Source organism: Helobdella robusta (genome assembly GCF_000326865.2).
Source record: "Helobdella robusta unplaced genomic scaffold HELROscaffold_58, whole genome shotgun sequence".
In the NCBI taxonomy this organism is placed as follows: Eukaryota; Metazoa; Annelida; class Clitellata; order Rhynchobdellida; family Glossiphoniidae; genus Helobdella; species Helobdella robusta.
The window spans coordinates 435,031-450,365 of record NW_008705317.1 but is presented as its reverse complement, the minus strand read 5'-3'; the positions used below and the strand labels follow the sequence as shown (position 1 = coordinate 450,365).

The following is a 15,335-nucleotide window of genomic DNA, read 5'->3' as shown; positions in this document are numbered from 1 at the left end:
AATGAGCTGTGGGGTCTTTATACACTTTTATTAATTTTATAATTTCATTAACGCTATATTATTTTATTTCATCTATTTTATTCATTTGCTTTTAAAGTTTTGAGATCAGTAAAAGAGTTTTATTATTATTATTATAATGATGATGATGAATGTGATAACAACAACAACAACAACAACAACAGAACATGTTCAAAGGAGCTGACAGGTCAGGAGACGGAAGGATCACACTGGAAGAGTACATGAGTGTCATGGGAGGCCAGCCCGAGAAATATCACAAGTACCTCACTCGTCACCTTCATTAACTATTTTGATAATTATAATTATTTAATAATAATAATAATAATAATTGTTATTATTATATTAGATATTAATTAAATTCTCTCCTAATCAATTTTCATTGGTATCAGCGACACAGGCAGATATGCGGCGGTATGTGACTCTGCCTGATGCTTTTGGCATTCGAACACGGTCACTTCAACGGCAGGAGAATGCATCGAATTAGTTGATGTAACTATGAAGGATTTAGTTTTTAGAGTTATTTTCAATAGATAATCCGAGGCTTCGTTAAACTATCTAAGACAAACTTTACGCAAAACATCTTTGTACACACATAAAAATTTAAAGTAAAAAGTTAATTGGATAAAAATTAATTATTGGGAACTTGCTCGCACGGGACGCTCTTTGTTTTCTTTCTATAATCTTTTACCGTTCGTTATTTTTTTAATTCTTATTCAGTTCCAGATAAGTTGTTGAGAGTTTAAAAATATGTAACAATTATTGGCGCAGTTCTGTTTCAATTTTAGTTATTTTTGATAAGGATGTAAGCAGATGGTGTGATGAAGACCAAATTGTGACCTCATGTAGCCTCTCCATGGAATAAAATAATTACAAACTCTATATTCTCAAATGCGAGCTTGCGATATTATTTAATAAATTTATTCGTTTCCTTTTCGGGAGTCTAAATGCCGTTAACTTCGAAGAATGAAAAAAATTTATTTATCAATTGAAAGTTTCCCCTTTTCACCCCTCAACAAAACCGTCGAAACAGGGAAGCAGCCATGCGTGACATCTTCCGCAGATTCGACCAAGACAACAGCGGCTCGATCGACAAGAAGGAACTGGATCAGGTCTTCAAGGAGTGTGGCAAGCACATGAGCGAACAGGAAATCAACAGGATCATCGCCATGGCCGATAAGGACAAATCCGGAACACTCAACTACGAGGAGTTCATCAAGGAAGTCTTCGGAAAATAAATTAATTGGCGTTGGAGATCATTCCTACCAAATATGGCAGAGGATGCTTCGCTTGAATTATTAGTTATAAAAACTTTTCGCGAATTACTGAATTATTTTTACTCGCCTTCCCTTTCAATTAAATGATATTTTTGTTATACTAAATATATTTTCATTTTGCTAAGTCATTTAAATTTTAACTCTCAAAAATCTCTATTCGGTAAATATGTTGAAATTTCTCTAATTCCGTACGTTTTATAGGTACTTCATAGAAAATTTCGTCGTCGGTCAAAAAGTTCTTCATGTAATTTTTGACTCGATTCACATGAGTTCAACTTGTAGTCGTGCAACATTTAAGTTGTAATATTCTATCTTGCCTAGATGATTCGTCTGCTACCCATCGATTTTTATTCTACTAATTTCATATTGCATTTCGAAAGCTTTGAACAATTTTGTTATTGCTTATAAAATTGAAATAAAACTATTTTTTGTTGAATAATTGTATTTAAATTCCATTGATACAATAAAATAAATAATAATAAATGGTAGAAAGCTAAAAAAACACGATATAAGAGTGAGAGTGCTTGAGATAAATGTCGCGTTCTGCTGAATTGTTCATAAGCTAGAAGAGACTCGTGTGCAGGTTCATTGCAGATTGATTATCACAATGTAATTTCTGTGAAGGCAGGCATGTAGGCGGGTGCTTACTTTTTGTCCAGGTAACTCTCCACCTTCTTGAAGATCTCATCCACCGTTCCCTCTGCTTCGATCTTTGACGATAAAAATTTTTGATAGGTTGTAACTTTCAGATTACGACGTATTTCAATTTTAAACAATTTTAATACCTCGTGTGATTACTTGATTGTGTGAATTCAAAACGAATTGTGAGAGAGGATTAACATAGCTGATCAAATTTTTTTTAATAAATTTGTAACAATTCAACTTTTTGTTCTTACAAGAAGCGTTGAGTGACATGGTAAATAACAGACCTGGATGACTTTGTTCTGCTTGGCGTAGTAATCAACTACTGGCTGTGTAAGATCGTGAAAGGTTTTCAACCTCTTGACGATGGTCTCCTCATTATCGTCCACTCTGCCACTGGTCTCCGCCCTCTTCATCAACCTCTTCTTCATCGTCTCGTCGGCCACATGGAAGTAAATGACGCTGTCCACGTGGCTGACGTCGGCTTCAAAACGTTTGCCCTGATCCAATTCCCTGGGGTAGCCATCGATCAAGAAACCCTTGCTCTCCTTCGCCTTTTTCAACATGGCCTCTCTCAGCAAGGTCAGCACTGTTTCCTGAAGAATGTTCGTTCATGTCGTGTTAGGTGAACTATTTTAAATTAATTATCATCAAATGTGTCTTTAAAAAAATTAAGTCTTATCTCTAAATATAAAACGTTTAGTTTGTTTTTGCACACCAACTGTTACACAGCGGCTGTTTGAATTTTAAACTTTCTCACTACAAAAGTCGACTGACCAATGAAACCAACTCCCCCTTCTCCATGATGGCGGTCAGTTGTTTGCCTCTTTCGGACCCAGATGCCACCTCGTCCCTCAACAAATCCCCCGTCGACAGGTGAGTGAATCCGTACTTTGCCACTATTTTGTCACACTGAGTCCCCTTTCCACTTCCTGGACCACCTGGAAAGGAGAGAAAAATAAAACAAATGAGTGCTGGATATTTTCTTATTTCAAGACGTAGACATGCACGTACATAGCTAGTTTAATTTTATCTAATTTATTTATTTCTTGATTTCTTTCAACTAATTAAAAACTGATAATCTCAATATTACTAAAAATAAATTATGCGCTCTGAGGAGCTAATGAATATTTATTTGGTCGCCATTGCATATATTTGCACGTCAGCACGTCTCAAACAGCAAACTAACCATCCAACCAACCACAGCTTACATCTTCAACCAGAGCAAACAATTGAAATGAAAGTTGAGATGATTGCAAGATTTGCAAAACTGCTAACCATGTGTAGTTTTCATAGAAAGCATTTATATTTTATATGTATTACTTTTGACGGTCATCTATATCTTACAGCTGTCGCACATAAGTTATGGATAAGTTAATTTTTTTTATACTTCAATTTATTTTACAGTCGCCCTCAATTTTTTATTTGTTATCTCAATTATAAAGTTCAGTTATGCTGGATAGCGATTTTTGAGATTCGTTTATTTAGCGCTTCAAAAATATTTCAATAATAATAATAATAATAATAATAGACAGGCAAGCACTTAACGACAGTTATAATAGGCAGTCTAATAATAAACTAATTGCGAATAAGCGCCGTATAACTGCATGCATACAATTAACTGATCGTTGTTACAGTTGTATACCGTCTTGACGATCAGCTGATTGCCTAAATTTAGCTCTTAGGGGGAATTCGAATTCATGTGTTCACCCGCTAGCTAAAGGAATTTATTGTATATTGTGTTGGTATTAGTAATGTGATTGTAATGTCATCTATGTGATATGATTGTTGTGATGTAATTGTTGTGATGTAATTGTTGTGATGTAATTGTTGTGATGTAATTGTTGTGATGTAATTGTTGTGACGCCATGGACGTGGTGTAATTGATGACGTAATGATTGAGATGGTGACGCGTGGAGATGTTATAGAGATGATTAAGATGGTATAAGAATGAAGAAGATGATGGCGCATGGCAGATGTGGTGAATTAAGATAAGGTGGAGATGAAGATGATGAGGAAGATGAAGATGCTTACAAAGATGATGATAATTATGTACATTAAAGGTGACGATAATTATGTACGGATGATGATAATGATGAAAGTTAAGTGGCGGTTACAATAATGATTAAGTAATGATTAAGATGATGATTTAGTGATTATGATGATGATTTAGCGATTAAGATGATGATGCGATGAAGAGGATTAATACAAAAAACTGCAGTTAAGAGCAGATGATAATAATAATGATAAATGATGAAAAACATTTTATGTACATTATATTGAGTGATGACTGATTTGTGTATATACAGTATACAGAAATCTGTACATTCATTTGTACACTTTTTCAAATGTATGACTTTTTGCCGATATATATAATAATATTATTGTTGCAGGTGCTGTTATAATTTTTCTATTATTATTATTAATATCAATCAATCAATCAATCAATCAATCAATCAATCAATCAATCAATCAATCAATCAATCAATCAATCAATCAATCAATCAATCAATCAATCAATCAATCAATCAATCAATCAATCAATCAATCAATCAATCAATCAATCAATCAATCAATCAATCAATCAATCAATCAATCAATCAATCAATCAATCAATCAATCAATCAATCAATCAATCAATCAATCAATCAATCAATCAATCAATCAATCAATCAATCAATCAATCAATCAATCAATCAATCAATCAATCAATCAATCAATCAATCAATCAATCAATCAATCAATCAATCAATCAATCAATCAATCAATCAATCAATCAATCAATCAATCAATCAATCAATCAATCAATCAATCAATCAATCAATCAATCAATCAATCAATCAATCAATCAATCAATTAAAACATTTAAAATTATTAATATCAATAAACATATCAACAGATATAGTGATAAAAATAAATAAGTGAATAAATTATTATAATTAATAACAAAATAGAACCAACTCACCAAGGACAAAATAGATCTTAGCATGAGCAAGTTCTGTGAAGGAAAGAGAATTTTTCTTATTATAGGCACACATACACGCACACACACAAGCACGCACACATACAAGCACACACATACACGCACACACGCAGACAAGCATACACTCATGCACACACTCTCACTTACTCAGACACACACATACGCACTCTCTCTTTCTCTCTCTCTCTCACACACACACACACACACACACACACACACACACACACACAAGTACACACACATACTCAACACAACAAGTACACACACACACTCAACACAACAAGTACAACACACGCAAACACATGACACTTGTATTCAAAATACAAACACATACCCGCCACACAAAATATGGCTGTATGTACAAAAAAATACAAAAAACGGACAATGGTTTCAAACAAAACAATACAAAAATAAATTAATATATACATATATACCTACATACATACATTGCATACATACATATATACGTACACACATACACACACACACACTCACAAACCTGAGCAGGGCTGTATTGAATAATTTTTTGTACAAATTAATGATTACGACATTTCAACATTTAGTTAATTAATCAACTGAATAATTAATTAATTCAAAATCTCGTGGTTTTTTAAATTTAATTTATTATATTATTATTTTTTATTTTTTTCATAATAATAATAATAATAATAATAATAATTACATGATTGAATACTAAATGCTTTTTATAACGATAATTTATAACAACAGTAGCAATAAATAAAGTTAAGTATTATTAACATTTTAATTACGTTATCATCATAATTTATAAAAATATTACAATATTAATAAAAAAATATTTTGCGATCAGCTGATGCAGCCCAAATGGGGAAGGTCGTTTGGAGGTCAAAGGGTTTGCCGAACGAAATTTAAAATTTGGAAAAAAATAAACTAAAAATACGTACTCAAGATTGATTTTTTTTTCAAATTATTAAACATTAATTAATTTAAAAATATATTATTTCAAAACTCTGATAAATAACACCCTTGAAAATTTGTATCAAACTTTAAAAAATGAAATGGGATTATTCACGCTGTAAAGGACGATGCATCTATAACATTGAATAAAAATAAGCAACTAACAGCCATTTTTTCGCAAGTAACAGTTGACAACTACCTCAAAGAAGCAACAACCAAATTTAGACAACTCGCCAAACTTATTTTATTCCGCACGTTCACATTTATTTATCTCTCATTTTTCATCTCTCTCTCTCTCTTACACTCATTTTCTCCTACAACCAATCAAACTATCTCGGCAGTTAAACGACTACTCTCTCTATTCACCTTCACATTCGCTCTTTTTCTCTCTCTCTCTCCCATCCCCTCTCTCTCTCTCTCTACATCTTTTGGACGGATGTTTGTTATACAATGCCTTATTTTCTTAGGCCAGATGCAAGCCTATGTTCTCCCTTCAATGTTTTCTTCGTTTGTTTATTTGTTTATTTAGCCTCGCTTATTTTTATTTATTTATTTTTTTTTATTTATTTATTTGTTTTGTTCATTCCTATTTGTTTATATACTGAGGTTGTGAGTGCGTTAACTTGAAGATTACAAGATTAAGATTGATGTAACTATATCAATACATCCATCTTGCATTATTGGAAAATTGGGCTTCTTTGGATTCGTAGCATACTTAGCTAGTGCCAGTTAGAAATTACAAGGGGTTGAGTTTTTATCCAAAAAGAGCTACAAGGGGTTGAGTTTTTCTCCAAAAAGAGCCACAAGGGGTTGAGTTTTTCCCCAAAAAGAGCTAATGTAAGCAAATTAAATTCACTCAAATTGGGGATTAAAGTAGCAGCTATCAGAAACTTGACACCAAGATAGTCATGGCAATATTTTTTTGGCGGTTTTATACGGAAAATGATGAATTAATAAATTGGGCCCCCTACCAACCATGACCATGCATCTACTTTCCAGCCATGCACCTGCAAATCTGCCTGCCCCCCACCAACCATGCACCTGAACAAACTCAAGTCTACTCTTTGAAATCTGTTTCCATGGTTTCATTGAAAGATCGTTTAAAAATATGCTATGTCATTGATGATGATGATCTTAATGATGATGATGGTGATGACGGAGATGATGATGACAATAGTGATTAACAGGATCAGTGGCAGTTAAGTTCGTAGTGATTAACACTGTTTGATTTTTAGTATAAACATTTGTTTATTCACATGAGTGCAAGTGTGTGTGTGTGCGTGCGTGCGTGCGTGCGTGCGTGCGTGTGTGTGTGTGTGTGTTTATATATTACGTAGGACGGTACAAACACATGAGATGTGCATTTGTACAGTGTATTTGTACCTACCTTCTCTGCGTGTTGACTGACGTGCACCGATGATCAAAAATAGGCCAAAACTTAATTAAAAAATTGCAAACAGACAGATATATATTTACATCGACACGTGCAAACACAATTATACACATACACACACAAACACGCACACACACACTCACACACACACATACACTCACGCAGATATAAAAACTAAAATGGGTTAGTATCTTCCATTCTCAGTATGTATGTATGTGTGTATGTATGTATGTATGTATGTATGTATGTATGTATGTATGTATGTATGTATGTATGTATGTATGTATGTATGTATGTATGTATGTATGTATGTATGTATGTATGTATGTATGTTTGTATGCATGTATGTATATATGTATATGAATATTGTTTTTTCCATGTACTACTACAAGCAGCAGCATTGACGTAAGTATTGCAATGATATTGCCTCTGTGCATGTGTGTGTGTGCACGCGTGTGTGTTTATGTGTATGTATGTATGTACGTTTGTATGAATGTGCGTGTATCTGTATGTCGTGTTATATCATCAGTGTTACTTGTTTTATTTCTTCCATGCCAATCGGATCATCCCGTAACAATGGACAGTCAAAATTGTTTGAACTACTTTGTGTTCGTGCCACCATCAAAGACCGCGGAAGTTTAATTGGAGTGATCACAGCAATCGTCATTGGTCAAGTTATTAGCAAGCTTTGCGCTGTTTGGCTGTTTCACGTTTTCATCTGACGAGAAGTTTTCAATGGTGCCGAGAGTCAACCACCGCCAGCCGCTACGACCACCACTACAACAGCCACCACCACCACACTGAGGTACGGCTACATTGCAGGGACGCAAGACAAACAAAATCCTCAAAATCCTTCCACCCAACATAATTTTAAACCTCAGTCAATCTCCCATCAAGTAATTAATTCTATTGAAAGCTTAAAATGAGTAAAACAAAGTGCAGTGAACAGTTTGCTAAGCAGGCTTGAATGTCACCAGAATGCATCATAAAGAGAGATGAAGGTGGATAGATGGAGGGGGAGAGAATAGAACCTCTTTTGATATAAGTATAAATTTCTCATTGGAAGTACGATGTCACGAATCTGTTGAAATACCGAGTGTATCAGTATGGTGCAATGGTACGAATAACAAATTATTAACTAGCTAGGCAGTGAACTTGAAAAGTTGATTCACGCAAATTTAGAGGCGCTGTGTTTGTTGCCGATGCTTGTAAGGGAATATCAAACAAGAAAGCTGGAAAAAAATGAAATTAGCATGACACATCTTCACTTACGTTTCCGAAACTGTCGGCCATGTCATTGTTGTTGATCTTAGGAGAGGGTTCACCTGCTGTTGTTGTTGTTGTTGCTGGTTTGTATCCAGCGTTGTCGCTGTCTTCACTGTTGTTTGTGTCGAGTTTCGTTTCGTTCCGTTTCGTTTCGTTCCGTCAAATCAAATTTAACAAAATTAACTAAAATGAACGAATGAAAAAATGTCCTGCTGTGTAACGTGTTTTTTTATTGTGGTTGTTTTTGATTACATGAATAAAGCCTACAAAGCGGCAGCAGTAGCAGCAGCAGCAGTAGTAGTAGTATTAGTAGTAGTAGTAGTAGAAATAATAATAGTAGTAGTAGAAATAATAATAGTAGTAGTAGTAATAGTAGTAGTAGTAGTAGTAGTAGTAGTAGTAGTAGTAGTAGTAGTAGTAGTAATAGTAGTAGTAGAATAGGAGTACCAGCAGTAGTAGTAATAGTAGTAGCAGTAATAACAATGAGAAGAATAATAATAGGAGTAACAGTAATAATGATTAATTAATTAATTAATTAATAATTGTAATGTGTAAGGGTATCAGATGAAAATCGATAATATTTTTAACTTCTACACACACTTATCCATAAATTTACTTTTAATTATTTTTATTATATGTAATTATGAAAAATTAAAAAAAGTATTTTGGCTGGCAAGTGAGTGGCGGACAACTCTGAATGTGAATATTTTATAAATGTCTGTCTGGGTAATAAATCTAGTTTATTCATCTAAATGTATATATATATATGTAAATGTAATTAATTATGTGTGTGTGTTGTATGTATGTGTGTGTGTGCGTGCGTGTGTGTGCGTGTGAGTGTGTGCGTGTGAGTGTGTGTGTCTGGTCATTACGAATTCATTAAAGCAGATTAATAACCTCCTAAAACCAACCATGATTATTCGATTATATACAAATCATAGAAATAATTTTTTTTATATAAAAGAACGAATATATGAGGCAAAAAAATAAAAAATCAGATAAAACAACAACAACAAACAACAGACAGAAAAACACACGAACAAACAGACATAGAGAATGAGATAAAGAAAGAGACACGCAGCAAAAAGACAAAGCAAGAAAAAGAGAGAGAGAGGAAGAGATAATTTCCAGTTTATTGTTATAAAACTAAAAAAATTTGGCAAGATGACTCACGGATATGAATGACCAAGGCCTGCATCATCACCATTGCTTCTCTTGATATCATCTTCAATGTCGCCACCTTCATCAAGGTCACCGCCAAGGTCACCGCCCGCTTCAGCTCTCAACTGCTCCATTGATTTCATCAGGACCTCTTCAATCAATCGATCGATGTACCCCTCTCTCTTTACACTACTCTCTCTTCTCAACAACTTACCGCCATCATTATCATCACCGCCACTGCCACCGACATCATCATCACCACCACGACCACCGCCACCACAACCACCCGTTTTCTTCCTTTGCGTCTTTCTATCACCTCCTATCCCTCTTATGAACCTATCCCACGTGATGTTCGATATATCATCATCATCACTATCGTTACTATTATCACCACCACCGGTACCTTCCAAGCCACTTCCACTAATGTCACCTGAGGTTTTTTCATTGCCAGCACCTACGCTGCTAGAATTTCTGCTATTTGCATACGCTGGGTCTATACCGGCCGAAATACCTATGGTATTATTATTATTGTTATTATTAGTATTGTTATTATTAATGGTGGATGTGGTAATGGCTGTAGTAGTGGCTGTGGTAGTGGTGGCAGATTTGGGGCCGTCGTGAATCTCGCTGAGGCATTTTTTCAAATAGTCCACAACATCGGCTGGCTGGTTGACGGCGACACCGGCCAATAAAGCCTGTTACAATGATTAATTATGTTTGTGCTGTTGGTTTGGTGTTGTTCGTGGCTATTTGTTGATGTTGCGGTGTTGTTGTTTGTTGGTGTTGTTGTTTGTTGGTGTTGTTGTTTGTTGGTGTTGTTGTTTGTTGGTGTTGTTGTTTGTTGGTGTTGTTGTTTATTGCTATTTCTTGAGGTTATTGTGCTGTGTTTTTGTTGGTGTGTTTGTTTGTTGTTGTTGTTTGTTGTTGATGTTGTTGTTTTTTGTTTTTATGGCTGTTTGTTGTTGTTGATGTTGTTATTATTTGTTGATGTAGTAAGAATAAAATTTGTATTACAATCATCGTTTTGAATCCTCCTGACATCTGGAGTAAAACAGGAAAAAGTTAACAAAAAAATATTTTAAAAAATTTGGCTCAAGTTGTTTTTTGTTGCTGTCTAGAAAGTTTAACAATATCAAAGTCCAATCTGCTGCAAAGAGGTTTTGTAAGAACATTATTATTAACAAATTAATTTCAAAAATATTTAATTAATTAATTAATCCGTTTATTAATTAAAAAGCTATTTAGTTAATTAATGTGCGAGCCTTTGGATAGAAACAACAGCCATAAAAACCACCATCCTCTCATTTCCACTCATCAATCATTATCAATTTTAAGGCCTCACACAGAAGGGTATTTTTGAATATTTTTTGGTATTAAAAAAGAAATTAAACTTATTAATTAGTCCAAATAAATTTAGCTTTGTATGGACTGTCAGTTGGGCTAGACGTTTCGATGGATTTATTGGCGACAAAAATTTGGTGTCGTCATTAAATTTATCGTGGTAAGTCTGCGGCTTTTGAAGCAGCTTCTACTACGGCTGAAGTTAAGGTGACGTCCCGTGTTAATTATGAAAAGATGTTAAAAAAATTAAAACTTGAAAAAAAAATTATTCACTTCGAAGAGCGGGCCGATGTTTTTCTGACAGAAATAAACTTTCATCGATTCCATAGTGGGTTATCAGCTCTGTATCAATGATATCATTATGTAATGTAGATCAAGGATACTATCCTTAGGATAGTAATCAATGATACATGTATTTAGATGTGGTTGTGTATTTATAATATATTATTTATCGATAACTAATTTGTGTGAATTAATGTATATGTATCAATGCATGTGTAGGAATAAATGCAATGAATTTATCATCGTGCGTCAGCCTAAATAATAATTAAACTTACTACTTACCTATACAAAGAACTATTTACCTCCAAGTTTGCAAAAATTAGAGTATTTTACTATTTTCAAGCATTCAACTGATAAACAATTACTTATATACCAATATCTTTCAATACATATAACATACCTAATATATATTATATATATATATAGATCTATATATATATATGTATATAGATAGATTTCCATGGCAACCATAGTAGCCAAGTTTGTAGATGTCTTTCAAAAGATACTAAACAGGAAAAATACGATATTAAATTGAATATTCCGCTGTAATTAGGTCAGTTGATTAGTTAACTATTTGGTTAATTAATTAATTTTTCCAGCTTGCTGTTTGATTAATTATGTTAATTGGTTATTCATGTTAATGAAGGAAGCTGTGTGGAATTGCCATTGTTTATGATAATTCAAGATTGTCTGGAATAAGGAGATTGATATTAAATCAGTGGAAATAAAAAATAATAATAAATTAAAATAATAAATTTTCAAATATTGGTTGTATCTTATATATGCCTGTATCTGAAAAAATAATAGATAAGTATTTGTGAAAATTTAAACAATTGTTTATATTTTATTAACAAATTGCTCTAGAAATTTATATTTGTTAGTCTGTGGTTCTTGAATTTATAAGTTTTATGAAAATAAATAAAAAATTTGGCCTCGAAATTTTGTTATTGTTAGTTTATTGTTTTTGTGTTCTTGAAAATCAATTGTACTAAGTGTTTTATTTCGTAATTATAATCACATAGCAAAGAGACTAAACAATATCTAATTAGACTCCGGTGAAATCATTATGTGCAGTTATAGTTAAAAATAAATAAAAATATTTCAATGCAGATGAAATACAACAATCACCAATTTTATACCATTTAAATGGAGTTAATAGATTGTCATGCTAACAAGAATATCATCAACCGACATTTTAATAATAATAGCAAATAGAGTAATTTATTAAGACGATTAGTTATAATTGTTATAGAGAGAAATATAGAAATAAAAATTTCGATCATTGGTTTTATTATAATTATAGCCGTAGTTTAGAAGCTAGGTAGCTTCAACAGTGACAACACAGCTGTAGGAGTTGTATGGGATATTGGATGAGATAAATTACTAACATGAGAGAAAAAGGCACAGAGTTTGAGATGAGTCAATATAATAATGTGAACGTCGAGGGAAATATTTTACGCCGAAATAACCGACCGGAAATTTAAATGAAGAAAAAAAATATTTCTTTGCCGGTAATCAAAAATTATATCCGACCAATAGAAACGTTTTGGAAATGTCACAGACAAACTCGCCAAATCACCAACACACACACACCAACACACACCAACTCACACCACACACACACACACCACACACGCATTTGACTTATAATAAATAATGCATTCCATCACAACGACCAAATATTTGCAGTATTTCACTAATTAATAATAAGACTAAATAGTTGTATACAACATACATAATACATACGGTATAAACAAACACACATACATACACTTATCATTTAGTTAAGTTCGATTTTCTGCCTGTTCATCAGTCTGGATACAGACGACATCATTCCACCGAAACTGCTCTTATTCGCGTAACATCTGAACTATTTGCATCTATGGATGTCCAAGGCGTCTCACTGTCGGCGCTATTGGATGTGAGGGCAGCCTTCGACTGCCTCGATCAGTTTTTGCTGATTGGAAAGTTAAAATGTCGTTTTCGTGTTTCTGGAGTGGTTGCAACGTGGTTTGAATTGTATTTGCTTCATAGAACACAACGGGTTCTCTTCAACGGTGCATTGTCTGATGTCGAGGTGGTTTCTTCTGGAGTTCCTCAAGGCTCCGTTTCAGGACTTCTGTTGGTTTTGCTCTACACAGCTGATATGTTCAATACCATCGAAAAGTTGGAGTTTATTTACCACGCTTTTGCTGACGATGTTCAAATCATTGCTCCCATTTGTTGTAAAACAGCGACATTTGATAATTTAGTTCACAGATTTGTCTGCTGTGTTAAAAATTTAAATAAATGGATGATAAACAACAGACTAAAGCTTAACGAGAGTAAAACTCAGCTTTTGTTTGTCGGAAACTGGCAACAATTGCAACTGATTCGTGTCAACTCTATTGAAATATCTGGATCAGTCATCCAGTTTTGTTTATCTGTCAATATTCTGGGAATTACATTCGATCGAAATATGTCTATGGATCATCATGTCAAAAAATTGAAAAAGGAATGTTTATTTCAACTACAAAAACTCAGACAGATCAGAAATTCGCTTGATAAGCATACATTAAAATGTCTAGTTCATGCGTTTATTTATTCTAAGCTAGACTACTGTAATTGTGTTTCCTATGGAACTTCTAACAAAGTCATATGTCAAATACAGTCAATTAAAAATCGAGCAGCTAAAATAGTTACTGGTGGATTAAAGTTTGCCCATGTGGGTCATAGTCTATTGAACCTGCACTGGCTTACTGTTAGGCAAAGAATCAAATTCAAAAGTGCCATCATGGTAATCAAATGTTTGAATAGTCTCGGTCCGAGTTACCTGTCTGTCTGACGAGTGTTTGCACAGGTTCACATCTGCTCAACGTCCCCAGTTACGCTCAGATTGTCCGGATCTTCTATCGGTACCAAAAACACAATTGGTTGGAGGAAACAGGAATTAATTCGTCGCTGGTCCAACAGTTTGGAATGATTTACCACGCCACCTTCGTCAGCCTGGATTAACTCTTCAACGATTCCGTAAAGAACTAAAAACTCATCTTTATTTGAATTTAGCCTCATGACTTAAGCAGCGCCTTTGAGAAGTTTTAAATGGCGCTAGAATATAAATTCTCTAATAATAACAATAATAATAATAATACGTACATACATACATACTTACTTACATAATATATAGGTGTATACATTCAAACTTAATACATAATGTACATAGATATATACGTACACACATTATCTATAAATATAGACATTTCTACATCATATATATTATTAATCTATTGAATATATATATATATATATATATATATATATATATATAACAACAAACTTACCTACTTAATAGCCGAAAATATACTACACGCGCACTTCACATAGTTCTCATACATAACATTTAGCAAGTAAGTCACACACAGCCATATACGTACCACAGTAGGCCTATGCTGTGATGAAGAAACAAAAGAATGATCATCTTTCATTCTTTTACCCATAAGTTCATTCGTTCGTTCATCTGTCGCTATAACTGTGCAGTGTGTTGTGCTTGTTATTTGTTATAAGATTAGTGAAACTTTTGAGTGTTATTCTTCAGTTTAATTTGCGTTATATTGCTAGTATGATATTTTGTATATGTTTGTATTGTTTGTATATTTGTGTGTATTGTTTTGTATGCGTCTATTGTTTTGTATGTGTGTATTGTTTTGTATGTGTGTATTGTTTTGTATGTGTGTATTGTTTGCATGTTTGTATATAGTTTGCTTGTTGGTATTGTTTTAATTAACTGTGATGATGTTATATATTGCAGTATGATGTTATTTCGTCTCTTATCGCGGTTATCACTTTGTTATTTCAGCCCATTAGTACAAAAGCCACAACGATAAGATACTATATATATAAATATATATAAATATATACGCACACATATATACAAACACACATATACATACACACACACACATATATATATATATACAAACACACATATACACGCGCACACATATGTGAATATGTTGATGCAATGATCGAAAATGATGGTTATGTTAGTTTGTTTGTTTAT

General features: G+C 33.4%; 2 protein-coding genes across 2 annotated transcripts; both read right to left on the bottom strand.

Moving 5' to 3' along the window:
* Positions 1 to 481: 481 nt before the first annotated feature.
* On the bottom strand, positions 482 to 6,096 carry HELRODRAFT_186024 (hypothetical protein). The gene is made up of 6 exons (XM_009028759.1): positions 6,019 to 6,096; positions 5,417 to 5,426; positions 4,900 to 4,932; positions 2,712 to 2,875; positions 2,222 to 2,530; positions 482 to 2,002 (listed from the first exon to the last, which is right to left on the bottom strand). Exons 1-6 carry the CDS (start codon positions 6,022 to 6,024, stop codon positions 1,937 to 1,939), a joined length of 588 nt encoding a protein of 195 aa, XP_009027007.1. The 5' UTR covers positions 6,025 to 6,096; the 3' UTR covers positions 482 to 1,936.
* A 3,585-nt stretch (positions 6,097 to 9,681) lies between these two features.
* Positions 9,682 to 11,341, bottom strand: HELRODRAFT_179978 (hypothetical protein; the record flags this gene model as incomplete). Its single annotated transcript, XM_009028758.1, has 2 exons — positions 9,682 to 10,368; positions 11,288 to 11,341. The coding sequence occupies 2 exons, from the start codon at positions 11,339 to 11,341 to the stop codon at positions 9,682 to 9,684; spliced, it is 741 nt and encodes a 246-aa protein (XP_009027006.1).
* Positions 11,342 to 15,335: the final 3,994 nt, after the last annotated feature.